This window comes from Pipistrellus kuhlii, unplaced genomic scaffold (genome assembly GCF_014108245.1).
Source record: "Pipistrellus kuhlii isolate mPipKuh1 unplaced genomic scaffold, mPipKuh1.p scaffold_m20_p_13, whole genome shotgun sequence".
Lineage (NCBI taxonomy): Eukaryota > Metazoa > Chordata > Mammalia > Chiroptera > Vespertilionidae > Pipistrellus > Pipistrellus kuhlii.
This window is the reverse complement of record NW_023425438.1, coordinates 50,017,994-50,037,587: the sequence shown is the minus strand read 5'-3', so window position 1 is coordinate 50,037,587 and position 19,594 is coordinate 50,017,994. Positions and strand designations below refer to the sequence as shown.

Below are 19,594 nucleotides of genomic sequence, written 5' to 3'. Positions count from 1 at the left end.
TTCCTTTATTTTCATTTAACAATAAATGTGTACTGTATTTTTCTTCATGGAAAAATAAGACATACCCTGAAAATAAGACCTAGCGCATCCTTGGGAACAAAAATTAATATAAGACACTGTTTTATTTTCGGGGAAACAGGATAGATGCCTTCAAATTATTTTTTTTTTTTAAATACTCATCAAGCTGAAACCGGTTTGGCTCAGTGGATAGAGCGTCGGTCTGTGGACTGAAAGGTCCCAGGTTCGATTCTGGTCAGGGGCATGTACATTGGTTGTGGGCACATCCCTGTTAGGGGAGTGTGCAGGAGGCAGCTGGTCAATATTTCTCTCTCATCAATGTTTCTAGCTTTCTATCCCTCTCCCTTCCTCTCTGTAAAAAATCAATAAAATATATTTTAAAAAAATACTCATCAAGCATGTTTTCAACAGTTTCTTCTGGAGAATCAGTTTTCCCAAAGGCAATCTATTCTGCCATATTGCCAGAGCTAGATGTCCCACACGTATCTGGTGGCCCCTCCTCATGCCACAGATTATTTCTGTTGATTCTTATGGCTCTTGGTCCTCACCGGTCTGATCTCTCAGGACACATGCTTCTCAGCTCCCAGGACCCCATGCCTTCCCGGTCCTTCCTGCTGCATTACCCTCTTGGTCCCCTCAGCCATTGCTCCTCACCTGAGCCCTGAGTGTGGCCATTTCCAGAAAGGGAGCCTGGTCCTCTCTGTGCAGCCACGTTCCAGATAACCCTGTCCCTCCCGGAGGGTTAAATACTGCTCACACGGCGAGGACTGTTGGATTCACATCTCCATCCCAGGCATCTTCACATCACCAGAGGTTGTTTCTAACTATCATCCTGGCCAGTCCTCCTGGATGTCTCACTGGTTCTCACCTCTACCTGTAACAGAGGTGAACACTGGGTCTTCCCCCACAAACAGGCTCCTCTCCAGGACTATCCTCCTCAGGAAGCACTGCCCTGGACATTTGCTGTCCGTATGGTCCAGCTTTTCTCCTTCCCGTGCACACCCAGCCCTCACTAAACCCTCCTCCGACCTCCCTGCCACCGGTGTCCCATCTTACACCATCAACACCTTCCCTCTCACCTCCTGGGCTGTGCTCACTCAGCAGTTAGAACTATCTTTTAAAATTGCAAGTCATCTTACTCCTGACTTAATTGCTCCTAAACTTGCACCAAGATGGCTCCTGAGACCCCAAGTCCCTTGAGCCCCGCCTGCCTCCATCCTTGTGTTTGGGCCACTTTCCGCCGGCTCAGCCCAGCCTTGTCTCCTGTTGAGCACATTCTGAGCTCCTGTGGCCTCAGATGTTGCCACAGGCTGTTTGCGTGGCAAAGCAAGCTTCTTCCCATTCCTGACTCGCTGACTCCCTGTATGTTTTCAAGTTAAACAGCCCCTGTGAACTCCTCTGGTATCAGAAGGGTTCTGTCTTGGTATCTTTTTCTCATGAAACTTAGACACACACACCCCCTCCGCCGCCCCCGGCACTTAGCCACAGTTCTTTAATTACATAATTAATTTAATTTATTTTATTACCAACACCTGTCTCTCCTGAGGACAGGACCACGTTTTCAGTTTGCAATGTGTGGCGTCATGACAGTGACAGGAGACCCTCCATATATAATTGGTGACGGACCTAGAAGTGATTCTCTCCCACCCCCTGTCCCCAGCTCATGAGCCTGAGAGGGCAGCTTCACCTCAAAGCATGTGGGGCAGGCGGGAAAACGTGGCCTCACTCATCAGAGCACCCACCATTTCTGCGTCTTGAACTGGGGTGTCAGGAGGCCCCACCCAGACCTGGCTGTCCCAGAAGAGGGTGCAGTGAATGTGAGGTCCCCCCACCCAGGGCGGGGAAAGGCACAGCATAAAATTAATGCAACTCTCACACAGCCCTTCCTGGTTGGTCTTTAGGTTCAACTGACCCTCCCCTCACAGATAAGATTGATTTTGTCTGTTTCTTCTTCTTCAAATAAACAAAATTTACCCTCAATTTGTTTAAAAGGGGAAAGAAAGCCTGTTTCTCATTTGTTCCCATACACTTGTTAAATGTAATCATACAGTAAAAAAAATCAGAGCTGTTATAAACAGCAGGGAAATATTAAGCTTTCGGTGTGCAAAGTCTGAATCATAAAGTATGTTTAGTGGGGCTCCCTCTGCAACGAGACACAGCCAGATGACAGTCACAATTACCGGCTCCGAGGCCGATGCAACCCAGAGGCAGAGAGAGGAGCCGTGGGACGAGCGCTTCCCCGAGACCAGATCCCGCCTGCATCTCCCGAGGGCTCCTTTGGCCGTAGGCGCACGGAATTTACAGTTCCCGCTGTCTGTTCCACGGTTCTTTTAAAAATATATTAAGAGTGAAGTAAGCTAATGGAAAATATTATTCACTTATTTTTTTGGATGAAACCTCTTTCTTTCCTCACTACCCTTCTTTTTCTCATCTTTGTCCTCCTATCCCCGATCTGAAACGGACAAGCAGACATCCCCTACCGCAGAGATCAGTGTGGGAAGAGCAAAAGCGCTGGGAACTACCATTTCGTTTGCAATGACAGCTCCAAGGGCTGTGAGTGCCTGGAGGTGGTGCCTAGAGAGGCCGTCCCGAGACTCCGGAGGCTTTATTCACATTGAGCAGAGGCACATCGATTATCTCTGGCTGTGTGCCAGCGAGATGCAGGGCAGCACCTGACACGGCACACCGTGTTAACGGTCCGGGGCTGCCATCACCGAGTGCTTCGCCTGGGGCTTAACCCACAGGAACTCATTTGCTCAAGGCCCTGGAGGCTGGAAGGCCCGGATGAAGGTATTGGCAGGGTTGGTTCCTCTCATTGGCTTATGGATGTTCTCCTCCTCCCTGGGTCTTCACCTGGTCTCTGCCTGGGTCTGTGTCCTGATCTCCTCGTATAAGGACTCAGAGTGGATCGCAGCCCACCCCCATGACCTCATTTAACCCTAATCACCTTTTCAAAGATCCTGTTGCCCAATACAGCCCCATTCTGCAGTCTGAGGATTAGGCCTTAAATATATGGATTGTGGGGGGAGGACACAGTTTAGCCCATAGTAAGCACACTCACGCACACACTCTGAAATGTTTCGATAGGCCTCCCCAAAGTAAAGTTTCCATTTTAACTTGAGCTACACTGAGGGCCAAATCATAGGGTCTTGCAATGGAGAGATCCCCAGCCCAGATGCACATACAGGGCGAGAGCTCAGCCCACTCCCCAGCGAGGTGTCAGCACACAGGGGCCTCCCCCTAGAACTCTCCATGGTTTCCTTTGCCCGGATCAGCTCTGTTGGTTTTGGGGTCTCCACATGTGTCTCCTCCCCCACCCCCAACTTCTACCCCCTTCTTACTCTCTTCAGTTCCTATCTCAAGTCTGTCCCTGTGGCCTTTCTTTCTCAGGTGCCCACATCGTAAGATCATGGATGACTTTTTATCTTTTCTTCTTCAGTTTCATTATTTATTGGTTTATTTGTTTTTACAATGCTCATGTACTGCTTTAAGTGATTAATTTTAAAAGTTAATTTTTAAATTAGAAAATAACATTTAAGGCATCTGTGTGTGGGCATGTGCACACACGGTTTATAATAACTTGACCCGAAGGACTGGGAGCCACAGATATGGAACTCAAGTCCCTCAAGAAGCCAGATCTGGCTGCCAGCCCCGGGCAGGAACTTCTCTATGCCACTATCTTTCTCTGCCCCGGACACATTTTCTCACAACTCTATGCCGGGGACGTGAGGAACATGACTAGTTTTAAAGGGGCCACTCAGAGACCCCCAAATCCTCACCGTCAACGAGGAAGGGCCCTTGGGCCTGTCCTAAGGAGATCAGGTCATCAGTCAGCCCACGGCATCTGAGACGGGGTGGCCTGCTGGCACAGCACTGCCTCGCCTGGGTGTGATGGGCCTCTGGGCTTCTCTCTGCTGGTCCTTTTGGTGGCTCCCACACTGGGAAAGGGCTGTGAGCTCCTCCCCACAGCTCCGTTGGGGCCCTGAGAGTCCTGAGTGCTCAGAACAGTCTGAAGTTATACTCCAGCCTTCAACCAGGACAGGGCTCGGAGCTGGTTCAGTACCTGCAAGAGAAGCCAGTTCTGTTGCATTCATGGAGCTGGTTAGGATGTTCGCAGGGCCGAGGCCTGTTGGGGGTAGGGGTTGGACACGAGGTGGGGTGGTGTATTTCAACAAATCTGTCAGTGTCCTTCCCTGATCCTGCTGTCCTGGGAGGTGACCCGTCTGGTCCTGTTAGCGCCCCACTGGCCCGGCTCAGAGGCAGGGTGGGACCAGTTTAAATGTGGGTGTCAGAAAGCAGGGAGAGTCTGTTCCTCCTTCCTCAAGGGGTGAAACTAGAACAGGAAGCGCAAATAAAATGTGTTTTGCTCCTGCCAAGTATTGTCCTGAGCACTGAGCGGCTATGCCTCTGTGCCTAGTGCATCTGCCTAACACCAAGGTTCTGTATTTTGTGTTATCTTTTCTTCACAAGACCTTGGGAGATTACTCAAGAACAAGATAACATAGCCCACAAGCCTCGCTTTCTTTGTCTGTAAAATGGGTACCACCGGCCTCACAGGGCTGCTGTGAGGGTGGAAACAGGAAGTGAAATAATACGTGAGAGTTTGAGAAGGGCTCGTGGTGGGTCCTTGACAAACGCAGCATGATGATGCTGGAAATGAGTCTGTCCTGGGCCAGTGCTGGAGCAGAATTGAGTTTCGTGTGGTTTGCCTGTGGGGCGGCTTTGGCCGGATGCTTGGTGGCGGGGAGGCAGAGGCTGACCTTCCCCAGGGAAATGCTACTGACTGGCTTACCCATAAGTACAGCCCCTTGCCTGTGGGACATTGATTCGGGATTCCTGAGGGCGGGTGAGGCTGCCGTAGCTCTCTAACCTGTACCTCGTGTCACCAGGAGCCCGGCCTGCCCGTGCTGGGGGACGAAGAAGGGGGCACCACTGGGCGGAAGGCACTGATGCTCACAGGACTGCAGGGCCTCGAATGACCATGTTCAGAGGTGAAGCCGGTTCCCAAGGCGTCAGGGTCCCTGGAGAAAGGAGTGCACGGCTTCCCACAGGAGCACCTCCCGGGAGCCAGAGCCCGCAGTGCAGTGGCCCGAGCATGTCCACAGGGTGAGATCCTGTCATGCCCCCGGCGGAGCTGAAGGCCAAAGGCAGGTGCTCCTGGCAGGAGTGGCAGGGCAGCTGCCGCTGACACGACTCCCCGAGGCAGGATGGGTTTGTGGTAGGTTGGAGAGTGGGAAGTTCTGGGGGTTTAGTGGGGAGAGCAAGGAGCTGGAAGAAATAGAACTCAGGGTTGTCAGGAGATGGGGCTCGAGGCCAAAGGAAAGGCGACTTTGCTCCCCTCACGGTTTGCCTGGGGCTGAGTGACTTACTCTTGAGCAGCCAATTCTCCCAGGTTGTGCAGAAACATTATGAACACTTTGGAAAGGAGCAGTAGGCTCCTGCCATGTAAGGGAAGGTCTCAGGAGGTAAAAACGAGGGGAAACTTAGCTAAAAGCTGGAGTGCGGATTTAAGTTGCAAGGTATTTAATGATATTAAGATGCAGAGTGTCAATTTAGGACTTAGATGTTGTCTTCCAAGAAGCATAGGTATGTTTGCTCATTTTAAAAAAAGGGGGGTGGGCTGGGAGGGGAAGCACCATTCTCTTGTATATTAGGTACAGTCACTAAATACCTGACATTTATTAGAACTTACAAGATTTGGAAAAATTAGCATGATTTGTTGAAATATTTTGAAAAAACTATGATGTGACTACTTTTAAATGTTTTTACCATCACTGAAGGCAATACGCAACATAAAATTTATGCACCAAAAGCAACTGTGATGGCTCAAAATTCTAAGCATGATTATTTTGAGTAGGAGAAATAAGTTAATTTGTTTTTCTCAATTTTCTGTATTCTTTTTTAATTTCAAAAAAATGTTAGTCTTTTATAATGATGGGATTGCAAATTGAAAATGTGTTTCTTTTCTTTTCTTTAAAAATGTATTTCTTTATTGATTTCAGAGAGGAAGGGAGAAGGAGAGAGAGATAGAAACATGAATGATGAGAGAGAATCATTGATTGGCTGCCTCCTGCACAACCCCTACTGGAGATTGAGCCCACAACCCAGGCGTGTGCCCTTGGCCAGAATCCAACATAGGACATTTTCTTCTTCTTCTCCTCCTCCTCCTCCTCCTCCTCCTCCTCCTCCTCCTCCTTCTCCTCCTCCTTCTTCTTCTCCTCCTCCTCCTCCTCCTCCTCCTCCTCCTCCTCCTCCTCCTCCTCCTCCTCCTCCTTCTTCTTCGAAAAAGGGTTACATGATGGAAATACAAATCTCAGGCTTAAAATGTGCCTCAGATGTGTTTGTCACTTTTGAAGGTGACAATGTTGTTACGCTGCAGGTAAGATTCAGGAAATGTTTATTCTTCTTAAACAGCATCAAATTCAGGATCTAGAGTTACCCCGGGATTGGAAGTGTTTCCTATATTTCATCTTCCTCTGACGTCTTCCTGTAATTAGCAAGGGTTTTCCCGCCGGGCACCTGCTTTGTGCAATAGTTGAACAGGGATTATATTCTTCTCCTTGCTGACCTTTGACGTTGAATTCTATCTTTTCTTTTTGGTTTAAGAAAACTAGCTGGGCATATTGAGTCAGATTCTTCTGCTGGGAGGGCTTGTCCCAAAGGGTATGTGAGGCCCCAGAAGATGGACAGGCAAAATATGCAAAAAGCTAATTTACAAAAGGAGAGCTTGATCAGCCTCATCAGGGATAGGGAAGTGCACACGAGAGCATGCGTAGCACCGTGTTCTTTTCTCTATCAAACTGGCTTGCATGTTAGTGTGTCTGAGGCCCAGTGCTGGCGAGAACAAAAGGAGGCACTCGTCCATGTTTCTGCCGGGCCATGTAGGGTTGTCCTCTGGGACGCTACCTAAGGCAATAATCCTAAATGCAGAGAAACTTGAGGGCACAAATGTTTTCACTAGGATATTATTTATTATAGCAATAATGTTGGAATCTAAATTTTCAACAATAGGAAAATTATTATGTAAAATGTGTTCTGGCCACTCAGTGGGGAATTATATTGCCTTTAGAATTATACTTACCAAGAGTTTATTATAGAAATAAAAACTTTATGAAGTGATAAGTAAAGTGATATAAGGTTGTAGATGGAATGTGACCACAATTTGACATTGAAAAAGAAGAATAGGGACTTCAGGTTCTGCTAAGAAGGTGTGGCCCCATCTTCCCAGGGCCACCTCTTGACAGTGAAACACCCTGGATGTAACACAATGAACTAGCACAGACAGATGCTGAAAGGGGCGGAAGGAAGCAGGCTGCCCAGAGAAGGAAATGGCAGTCGGCTCTCTGGGTCTCCTCTTTGCCTCCCATAAATCCTGGACAGGGCATGTCTCCCACAGGCACAGGCGAAAAGCCTGCTCTCCCAAGCCAAAGGATGGGAAGGAGGGTGCTAATGGCAGAAAACCTGCTGGCAACACTCACTCTGCATTAGTCAGTCACACACACACACACACACACACACACACACACACACACACACCAACTTTAGCAGGGCCTGGCCGGAAATGGTCTTCCCCCTGACTTCCAATCTGAGGAGGCAGAAGAAGGCAACTGCCCACCCGGTGGGACTGAGCAGGGAACTAACCCTCCATCCCCTCCTGGGGGAGTGAATGGAGCTCAAGGACCTGCCTGGCAGAGTGAGTGGAATGCAGACCCTCCCATCAGGGTAACGCCAGCAGGGCCCATTGGCAAGCCCAGCCTTCACCTCTGTGGGCAGCAGTAAGACCCAGTGAGGGGAGGTAAGGTGGAGCTAATTACTAGTATACTCCACCCCTCAATCCCAGTGTCACCAAGGTCTGTTGAAGAGCTGAGCTCCTACCTCCATCTGATGACCAGGATGTGTAAGTCAGAGCTGCTCACCACTCACATGACCCATCCCTGGTGTAGTGGCCCATTGAGGAGCTGAAGCTACACACTCACATAGCAACAAGAAACCAAATTAGACAGAAAGAAGCAGGACATTTGATCCCTTCTCTTCCTGTCCTCTCACCCCCATACTAAAGGGGCCTTTGGGAGCTGAGCCTCCAGCCACACCTGGCAGTGGTGGAATGAGCTGGAGCAGTTGATAGTCCACATCCCTCTCTCCTAGTTTTAGAAGGAGCCAGTGGAAGCTTGACCTCTGTCCTTTCCCAGCATCAGTGGAAGGCAGGAAGAGGTGATGGGAAGTTGGGCTGGTTGGCACTCTGCTTTCCCACTCTTTTCTGCTGGTTTCAAGACCAAGAGGGAGCTGAAGTTTCAGCTCACCAGTCTGCCACAAGGCCATGCCAGGTAGTGCACCAGTTTTGTCAGAATGGTGTTGACAACATCCACTGGGAAGCTGAACATAGACACACACCCAGACCTTGTAGTGAAGATCAAATTCAATCTCAATCACCCCGGATGCAGTAGGAAAATCGCTCATCATACAATCAGCCAACTTGAATGAGAAAGCAACACATAATGACACTGAGAAGAACCAGGTGTTGGATTTATCTGACAAAGATAATACTTCAAAGGTAATTACAAATACTCTTGAAAAAATAAAAATAGTAGAACATTTTAGCAAAGATAGAACAAAATGTAGAATTGAAAAATACAAGAGCTGAAACAGCACATTTGCAGAATGGCATTGATAGTAGTGTACAGATGATGGGGAAGAGAATCTGTAAAACTGGGGACAGTACAGCAGAACTTATCCAGTCTGAACAGAATGGATGAAAATTAGCAGTCTTGGGGACCTTGGAACATAACAGAGTATCTGTATCACTAAGGCCTCACAAGGAAAGGAAAGCAGATGAGGGTGAACAAATACTCAAGGAAATAATACCCGAAAGACAGGAAAGTGAAAATCCAAGGTGCTGAGCGAATCCCAAATAGAATGAACACGAAGAAATTCACCAGAGGTTAAATCATAGCTGATACCAGTTTGGCTCAGTGGTAGAGTGTCGGTCTGTGGACTGAAAGGTCCCCGGTTCGATTCCAGTCAAGGGCATGTACCTTGGTTGTGGGCACGTCCCTGGTGGAGGGGGTGCAGGAGGCAGCTGGTCGATGTTTCTCTCTCATCAACGTTTCTAGCTCTCTATCTCTCTTCCTTCCTCTCTGTAAAAAATCAATAAAATATATTTAAAAAATCATAATTAACCTTCTGAAAGCTAAGAGTAAGGAAAAAATATCAAAAGCAGACAGAGAAATGGTGCATCACTTTTAGGGAAATACTAACTCAAATGACAGCAGGCTTCTCATCTGACAATGATGCCAGGAGGAATCGACACACCATGTTCAAGTGCTATAAGAAAACAGTCAACCGCAAATTCTATACCCAGTGAAAATGCATGTCCAGGTTGAAAGGGAAATAAAAATATTATCAGATTAAGGGGAATAAAGAGAATTTGTTGCTAGTCAATATTCTTAAAGAATGAATAAAGGAAGTTCTATAAACAGAAAGAAAATGATTTAAAAAAAAAAGAAGGCTTAAAACTCCAAAGAAAGGAAAGTATGTATAAAGTACGAGTATATGTAACACACTGTCCTTGTCATTTGATGTTTGAAGCAACAATCATATCTCCTTTTGGTGAAATGCTCAATGTGTATAGAGAAATTACTTTATGCAATTAAGTGTTTTTTGTTTTATTTTGTTTAAATAAAGGGAGAGTAAAAAACCTAAATATAAGTGAGGTTTCTAAACATCACAAAGTCATAAAACATCAATACTACTAGACTATGATACATGCATACCCACGCACACACACACATAAACGCTGAAACCATCCATCTCATAGAAGAAACACAAGGTAAAGTCTCCGTGGCATTGGTCTTGTAACAATCTTTTGGATGACACCCAAAGCAAAAGCAACAAAAGCCAAAATAAACAAGTTGCACTACATCAAACTAAAAAGCTTCTTCACAGCAAAACAAACCACAAAATGAAAAGGCAACCTATGACATGAAGAAAACACAAACCACCCATCTGATAGGGGTTAATATTCAAAATATACAAGGAACTTATACAGCTCAATAGCAAACAAACAATCTGATTTTTAAAATAGGCAACCTGAATGGAAGACACACAAATGGCCAAGAGGTATGCTAAGATCTGGAAACAACCTAATAAATGAGTGGATAAAAAAACAGTGGAATACTTTGCAGCTGTATAAAAGAAGGAAATATTACCCTTTTAGAAAGCATGAATGAACCTGGAGATTATTATGCTAAGTGAAATAGTCAGAGAAAGAAAAATATCACATGATTTCACATATATGTACAATCTAATGAATAAAATAAACTGACAAGAGATGGAGCCAATGGCATAGATGCATGGGACAGACTGACAGGTCAGAGGAAAGGAGGCATTGAGTGGGAAGAGATTAACAAAAGAACTTCTATGCATATATGCATAGTCCCAGGACATAGAGGATAGTGCTGTGAAGGACTGGGGTGGGGCAGGAGCCAGGTGGAGGGGGCAACGGAGGGAAAATTGGGACATCTGTAATACTCTCAACAATAAAAATACATTTAAAAAAATGAAAAATTTTAAAAAGAGGTTCTCAACATTATGAGTCACCAGTAAATGCAAATCAAAACCACAGTGAGATATCACCTCATACTGGTTAGAATGACTGTTCCAAAAAAGACAAGAAAATGAGTGTTGGCGAGGATGTAGAGAAAAGGGAACCCTTGTGCACTATTAGTGGGAATGGAAATCGATACAGCCGCTGTGGAAAATACTGAGGCCATTCCTCAAAATTTAAAAACAGAACTACCATATGTTACAGCAACCCCCTTCTGAATATTTAGCCAAAGGAAAAGCAATCAGGACCTCAAATAAATACCTGCACCTCCATGTTCATTGTAGCATTATGGACAATAGCTATGTTATGGAAACCACCTAAGTATCCATAGAAACAGGAGTGAATAAAGAAAATGTGATGTGCATATAGTAGAATATTAGCAATATAAATGAAGGATATCCTGCCATTTGAGACAATAAGGATGGACCTTGAGGGCATTTTATTCTAAGCAAAAGAAGTCAGAGAAAAACAATTACTCTATGGCACACTTATATGTGGAATATAAAAAAACAGAGCTCATGAAAAATGAGAAGAATGGTGATTGTCAAGGGGTGGGGGAGAGGAGAGGGAATGGAGAGATGTTGGACAAAGGGTACAAACCATTTATAATAATAAAAACATAATATACTAATTAGACCAGAGGTCCTTCTGGACATCCTTCCAGACGACCTTTTGTATGAAGCTGGGGCTGTGAGGAAAGCCCTGGTCCTGGGTGCCAGAGGGAAGCCTGTGCTGGCAGCCGGGGGAAGGAAGGAAGGCCTACTCTTGCACTAATTTTGTGCATCCAGCCTTTAGTCCAGTCATAACATGAATACATCCTGGTGCTCTGAAGTGCAACATGGTGACTCTAGCGAACAACACTGTATTATATACTTGAAAGCTGCCAAGAGAGTAAATCTTAAATGTTCTCACCACATTCAGACACAAAATTATAGAGATGGAGATCAGATCAATGTTGCCAGGACTGAGGGAGGGAAATGAGAGGGAAGTGGCTGTGGCTATAAAAAGGCAGCATGAGAGACCTGGTCAGTGTGTCTCACTTGATTGGAGCATCATCCCATACACCACAAGGTTGTGGGTTCAATTCCCAGTCAGGGCACATACTGAGGTTGTGGGTTCGACTCCCCAGTTGGAGTGCATACAGGAAATAATGGATCAGTGTTTTTCCCTCACATCAATAGTTTTTTTTCCTCTCTCTTTCCACTCTCTAAAAACCAATAAAACACACACATATCTTTGGGTGAGGATTTTAAAAAATGGTATCATGAGGTATGCTTGGGTTGGAGCTTTTATGTATTTGGCTGTAGTGGTCACACAGAGCTACACATGCGATAACACTGCATATAACTAAACACACACACACACACACACACACACACACACACACACACCTGCATCTAAAACTGATAAACACTGAATAGGCTCTGTTGCTTGTACCAACATTTTCCTGGTTGTGATACACACTATAGTTATGCAAGCTATTACTCTTAGGAGAAACTGGAAAAGGGGGATCACTAAACCATTTCTTACAGCTGCATGGGAATTTACAACTAACCTATCTAATAAAAGAGTAATATGCAAATTGACCATCATTCTAAGACACAAGATGGCCGCCCCCATGTGGTCAAAGTTGGCTGCCCCCATGTGGACACAAGATGGCCACCACAAGATGGCCTGTAGGGGAGGGCAGTTATGGGCAGTTAGGGGTACCAGGCCAGCAGAGGAGGGCAGTTGAGGGAGACAAGGCCAGCAAGGGAGGGCAATTGGCGGGGGCTAACCCAGCCTGCAGGGGAAAGCAGTTGGGGGGAACCAGATCTTCAGGGGAGGGCAGTTGTGGGGCAATAAAGCTGGCAGGGGAGCAGTTAGACATCAATCAGGCTGGCAGGGGAGTGGTTAGGGGGTGATTATGGCAGGCAGAAGCAGTTAGAGGCAATCAGGCAGAGGCAGGCGAGCGGTTGGGAGCCAGCAGTCTTGGATTGTGAGAGGGATGCCTGACTGCCCATAAATGGACAGTTGGACACTCCTTAAAAGGTCCCATATTGGAGAGAATGCAGGCTGGGCTGAGGGAAACCTGCCCCTCACAGGGTCTCTAGTATTAAAAAAAAAAAAAAAAAAAAAAAGAAAACGCATGCATGGATAACTTTAGAAGGACACATAAAAATAAAAATAATAGATACAGTTACCTCTATGTTGAAGGACTCTGGATAATTGAAAACTTTTTATTGAAATACATTTTTACATTAAGAACTTTTATAATGAAAATGATTGCTACCTTACAGAGTGCTGCAGATATTTCTAGAATGGTATTCGGATTTGTCGTTTACTCCATTGAGAACTCAGCGACACCTCTCTGCTGCCCACGTACCTTAACTCCTAGGAAGATCTCCAGGAAAGCACACGATTGGGGGGATTGTCTAGGAAGCCATTAATTTGGGTAGCTTAAAAACTGCCTGTTCTTCTATCTCCCTCCTCCTGAGATAAACACTTCTGTTTGTTTGTTTTTGTTTTTTAAATATATTTTTATTGATTTTGTACAGAGAGGAAGGGAGAGAGTTAGAAACATTGATGAGACAGAGTCATCGATCAGGTGCCTCTTGCACACCCCATACTGGGGATGTGCCCGCAACCAAGGTTCATGCCCTTGACCGGAATCGAACCTGGGACCCTTCAGTCCTCAAGCCGACGCTCTATCCATTGAGTTAAACCAGTTTTGGCAACACTTCTGTTTTAATGAAGAATACTCACTAATTTCGATGTTGCACTAATTCACATGTCCCTCTTGGCTGCACTAATTCACATGTCCCAAGTGTGAGAGGTTTTTCGGCAGCTTTCTCTTAGGGCAAGTATTTTAAACTTAAGGTAGAGTCAACAGCGCTTGAATTTGAAGCTGTGATTCGGACCTTTAATTGAAGCTCTCCTTGCGGGCTCCACGGAAAGGCTATTTTTTTGAATGAGGGAGTGGGAGCACATGGAGAAACGGGGACTTGTTCTTTGTCCTGTGGATGGGAGCAGGGGTGGGGGGCGGAGTGGGGGCGGAGAGGGAGGCACTGACAGCATCTGGAAGTAGGTGTGCGGGGACACTGGGCCGCCTGCTCGGGAGGGACGGGGGCGGGGGTGGGGGGATGATGTGCCAGCACACGCAGGGCAGGTAGAGCTCATGGGCAGAAAGGGCCCACACGGGACTTCAGAGCACAGGCAGAGGATGGGAACGGGTGGTCCAGTTTCAGACCTGCCAGAAAGGCGGTCACCGAAAACCCTAAAACCAGGCAATGTGGACCTTCCTGGCCATTTTTGCAGGCAGACACCTTTCCCACACGTGCTGGATAACAGCACCCACGCCTCGATGGGCACATATCGAGAGTGGGAAGTTATTTTGTAAGCAGTGTGGTGGGTGCGGTGTGTGTCGGGTCCCCAGCACCTGGATTTGACAGTGCTCTGTAGGACTCACAGGACTCAGCATGGAGTTGTGGTTCTGGTTGTGATTTATTGTATCAGGAGGACAAAGCGCAGAGTCAGCAAGGGGGAAGGCAGGAGGGTGGGGGGGAGTCTGAAGGGAACCAGAAGCATGCGTGCCCCGCCCACTGGAGCCACACTGCCTGGACAGGCCCGTTCTCCTGGACGGGCGACAGCCCGTGGGAGGCCTTGTTTGCAGGAAGGCTCCTTAGAGACTCAGCATGAGGAGTTTTTAAGCTTCATTTTTATTGTGGACACTATTACAGTGCTCCCAGCTTTCTTGGGCACCCTCCAAAACTCCACTTTCAGAAGGAAAACAGGTGGCAGCATAAGCCAAAGTGTTTGCAGGAGCAGCCCAGGCCCAGTGAGCCACACTGACCAGAGGGGAATGCTGGGCGCCCTCCCACACCCCCAGGGCCTTCCAGAGGGCAGCAGTCAGGCCCGCCCCCCTGCTCCCGAGAGTTGTCTGCACCCCCAGATGCCCTCCTGGCTTAGGACAGCAAGAGGGAAGATGAAAGGCTGTGGCGGCTGGGGAGGCGACCCCACAGCAGCAGCACGGGGAGGACAGACTCAGACCTGCAGCATGAGCCGGAGGCTTAGAACCGGGAGGACTCCTGGTCCAGGACGCTGCTCCTCTCTCTTCCAAAACCTGGGAAATAACCGCAGGAAAAAACAGAGGGAACAGCCCTCAGTGGCACTGAAGGTAGAAGGGGGTGTCCGTGGGGGACCAGGAGTTGGACAGACTCTGGAGAACAGAAAGCCAGTGGAGTGGATTTGATGGATGGACCCCATAGGCATGGCCGAGGTGGGAGTTGTCTCTGTGGGTGTCTCCGGGCAGATACTGAGTCGCACAGTCAGAGAGCAGGAGAGGGTGGGAGGCAGCAGGCCCGTCTGTGAAGGCTCCTGTCTGCAGGATGGCTGCCTCCCACTTCTGAGCACTTGACCAGCCTGGAAATCACCCTGGGAAGGACTCGGGCAGCCTGCCCAGCGAAGGCTTGGTCTCCTGTGGGGAGAACCAAGACCCGAGTGTATGTTAGCTTTGTACGGGGCTGGGGTCAGCCCTTCTGCTTGCCAGCTGTCCACACGCCCTAACAGGAAACTGATCCATTGACATGCCTGGCTTTGTCCCCAGAGCTCTCAGGCTGCCTGGCACCCACACAGTGACGGGGAAGGTGGTGCTGGCTGCCCGACTGCCCAGCTGGCCTTCCACTAGAGGCTGGAAGCTGCCCCTGGTGGGGAGGCTTCCCTGCTCTGGCTGGATTCTGCTTTCACCCCACTTACTGAAGTAGAGAGAGAAATGTTAGGAGACCGGGGGACGGCCTTCGGCCTGAAGGGGAGGCTGGCCCCCTTGAAGGTGCTGAGACTGTCCGGTGAGTGAGGCGCTGTGGGCAGGGCCGTTGCGTGCTCAGCAAGACAGAGGGTCTTCCGACCCTTTCATTATTTGCCCGGGGCAGGGGTTGGAGGCCCTGGGAGAAATTTAATCATATCCTCCACCAAATCCAATTATGTCCACACCCATGAAATCCCATTTTCACTTTCTTTTGCTTCATTAGAGATTCGCCAGGACAGGAGCGCTCCTAATCCACTCGGGCAGATTTCCTAAAGAATATTAGTCAGCAACTGCAGACATTGTTCACCACTCTGCAAGGCGAGCAAGTGTATAGAAATGCAAATGGCCTACAGCCCAGGTGGCTTCAAAACCATGCCAGTACCTGGCTTCCTACAGGAAAGCTGATACCCTAGGGACTCTGGGCCCAGAGGTACTGTCTCAGGATATTCAGAGATTCTTGTTTTGTTCTTTTTTATTTCCAACTTTCACTATAAATATTTTCAAACCAATTTCAAGAGGAAAATGTAAAGTCTAGCACAAAACACTTGAGAATACTCTCTACTTCCCAGTGTTAATACTTCGCTATATTTCAGTTCTGTCTTTCTTATTCTCTCTATCTCTATCTATCTCTATCTCTATCTCTATCTCTATCTCTATCTCTATCTCTATCTCTATCTCTATCTCTATCTCACATTTGAAAGTAAATTGTGGATATTAGACACATCATTCCTAAAAACTTCAACATCCATTGTCTACAATAAGGACATTTTCTTACATAAATACCATCAGCATACTTAAGCAAAAGAATAGGAGTTCTATAATCTTATCTAATGAGGATGATGAGACACTTAAGAAAAATCAACATGAAAAAGAAGGAGCAAACAGAACTACAGGTGCTGGAGAAAACTAAACAGAGAAACTAAAACCAATTATTGTCCCTAGAGATGTGTGATTTATTCAAAAAAACAGAAACAGCCTGCTCAGAAAAATGAACATTCAGAGAACCATAGTTCAAGCCAGAGTAATCGTAGTCTAGAGAATATAGTAAATTAAAATATGCTTTCACAAAAGTTGGAAAATCTAATATAGGGGCTGAAGGATAAGTTTGAGGAAACTTCTCAGAACGGAGTGCAGAAAACCCAAGTGAAGAGAAATAAAGGAAAAGGCTAAGAGGTAAGGATGATCAACTCAGGAAAAAGGGAACAGATGCTACAGAGACACGGAAAAAACCAGCGAAATACAGGAAGAAAATTTTTGTGAAGGAAGGCACAAGTCTTGAATTGGCAGGGCCACTGGAAATGTCAGAACCTAAGGGAGTACCAAGTAAGGATAAAGAGAGCCCCCAGATTTTAGACTGAAAACACATTCCTCAGAAAAGGGTCAGATTGGCCTCTGCCCCTTGAGCCAGTGGGACAGAGGCCAGCCGGCACTTCCTCTCCGGCGCACCAGAGTCCCCAGCGTCCTGTTCACACTTGGGCTGCTGTCTGCGAAGCACACTGAGAATGGCCAGAAAATAGAGGAGAATGGAGCAATGGCTTGGAATTCAGAAGAAAGTTGTCTTGAATGTAAAATCTTATAGCTGGCCCAATTTTTGAAGAAATCTGTGGTGAAATCACAAATTACAGATCTTCAGATGCTTAATAAATGTGCGCCATGCACTTTCTGAAAGTGTTCCTTGTCGATGAACTGCAGAAAAGCGCGAAGGGCATTAAGAATTAGAAGATGTGGATGCGATCTGGAGCTAACCCAAGAGGAGAATGCTTAAAGGTAGACATGGAGGGCGGTGGTGCGGGGACCCAGGGACACAGTTAGTCCAAATTGGAATAGGAAGCCAGAGGAATCAAAAGGACGTGAAGAAGGAAGCGATTTGCTTCGAAATGGGACAATTAAGAAGCAGGAAGATCTTAGTGATGTGATGGGAAAGGCATATGTTTCTCCATGAAACAAAGGGGAAGAGTTCATGAAGACTCGGGGGAAACAAAACCACTCAAGAGAAGCAAGGGTAATATGAGGTCCCCAGGGGCAGGACACGGAGTCTGGCTGACCTGGACACTGGACACTTCCCCTCCCAGGAGAACAACGTTGCTAAGAATGGTCATTCCTGGATTTGAATGGTCATTGGGTAGGAAAGGAGCACTTTTTTTTAAAGGCCATTTCACCTGGCTTGAATTTTAAAAATCAAGTATATTTTAAAACCATTTAAAAATAGTTTCTCCTTCCAGTGTGAAAGCTGAGGAAGAGGCGAGAAAGAGTGAAGGGTAACAAAGAAAGGAAAAGCTCCCCCTGCCCCCTCCCTCCTACACCTCACTCTCCCCCCCTGGTATTCTTCCCCCTTCCCCCCAGGACTGTGGAGAATTCCAAATTCTCCTCCCAGATAAGCAGGACTCAGGTGCTGGGCTGGGACGTGCCATCAGGTGAGAACCTGGACTCTTATCCTGGAAGGAAGCACACGGAAACCTGAAGGAACCTCCTCCCTGGGCCCCGCCTCCTGCCTGTGGTGCACCCCGTGGTCAGGCCAGAAGGAGGAGAGTGCAGATGGCCTGACACTGGAGGGGCAGTTGGTGAAGTGCGTGGCAGCACCACAGCGCATCTGCCGTACAGGGCAAAGACCCGGTGGCCAAGGCAGGGGTGATGGCGTGGAGGACAGCTCTGCTACGGAAAGACCAGAGGCTTCCTCCGGTCAGGGCCTCTTCTGAGAGGCAGTGGGTGCCAGGCGGAGGGCTGCCAGCCCCGGAAGAATGAGGAGAGATGGTTGCAGGGATCTGCCCCCAAGACCAACAGGTGGGGAATTACACCCAGAATCACCCTGATGACGGCAGGAAAAGCAGAGGGAGGTGTGTGGAATGAGACCCAAGAGGTCTGCCCGGTGAGGGTGGTGAGGGCCATGGTGGAGCAGTCTCAGCCTAGGGGCGGTGTGGTGCCCAGGCCAGCCTGGTGGCATCAGAAATGGAGTGAGGAGGCGGCTTGAAGATCCGCTCAGGGCACAGAGTCGATGTGAAGCATTTACAAACGGGGTCAGTTGGGGGCCTGGAGGGAAGCAGGGAGTGAGCCGGGCATTACCCCTCTAGTGAGAGAAGGTGTGGGCCAGAAAGGAAAGTCTGTGTGGGGCGTGGGGGCATGGCATCTGGAAGCAGACAGCCGACCAGCTGCTGTCCTGCAGGGTAGGGGTGCTCCTGAGCCGGCCCCACTGTTGTGAGCTGGCCAGTCACAGATGGCTGGTCCATCAGTGTGGGCAATGGGGAGAGGGGGAGAGGAGGGTCAGGACTCACTCCTGGGGTTCTTACATGAGCTGCTTGGGGCCCTTTGACCAGGGGGTCCGAGTCTTTAGGGCCAGGCAGAGACCAGCATAAGGGCAGCAGGCCCCTGGACCTCAGCGTGGGTGGGACTGAGGCCACAGAGGCCCTGCCCCCCAGCCCAGGGGTTGCCATCACCTCCACTGACTTTTGTCCAAGAGAATATAGTCTCAGACTTCACAGAAATGCCACTGACCTACAGGCCCAGGGCCCAGTCCCTCCTCTGGCGTGCAGCAACCTGGGCTAGTCCCTGGTCTCCCTGAGCCCCCTCCCACATCTCTAAATGGGGTGCTGACTCTGGAGGGTTAAGTGAGGGTCACAAAGTGTTAACCACAGGCACACCTTGTTCTGCTGTGGTTCTCTTTATTGTGCTTCTCAGATGTTGCATTTTTTGCAAATTGAAAGCAACATCTACTCCCCACACCTCAGCAAAAATATAATTCTCACTGTATTATGGTGGTCTGGAACCAAACACCAGAATCTCTGAGCCATGCCTGTCCACATAATGAAAAGTCAGTATCCTTCGCCTGTTGCTAGCGTCATGCAGGACACACATAGGTGCTCAGTAAATGCATAGTGGATCCATGTGGTGCCAAGGGTCTGGTTTGGCCTGGACCACGTGAGGGGCTTTTCTTACGGCGGGGGGCAGTGTTTCCAGAAGCAAGGCCTTGTTCAGGATGGAGGCAGAAAGCAGCAGGGCTGTGCCCAGCACCAGCACGAAAGGTTAAGTGGAGTCTTGGAAGAAGAGAAGGCTCGGGTAGGGGGATGTGTGGGCTGGGTCCCAGCAGCCCAGGAGGGCCAGATGTCTATGGCAGGAGGAGCCCGGGTTCTGCTTGGGTCAGGTGCATGGAATGGTGGCCTTCGCATGGTTGAAAGATACCTTTTGAGATAGATCAG

The 19,594-nt window shown here is 48.1% G+C and overlaps 1 protein-coding gene across 1 annotated transcript in view; it reads left to right on the top strand.

Moving 5' to 3' along the window:
- The window catches only part of ACOXL (acyl-CoA oxidase like), a 186,221-nt gene that overhangs the window by 127,761 nt on the left and 38,866 nt on the right, over nt 1-19,594 (top strand). The window contains 1 exon segment of the mRNA XM_036436138.1: nt 6,308-6,397. Coding sequence (XP_036292031.1) covers nt 6,308-6,397 — 90 coding nt within the window.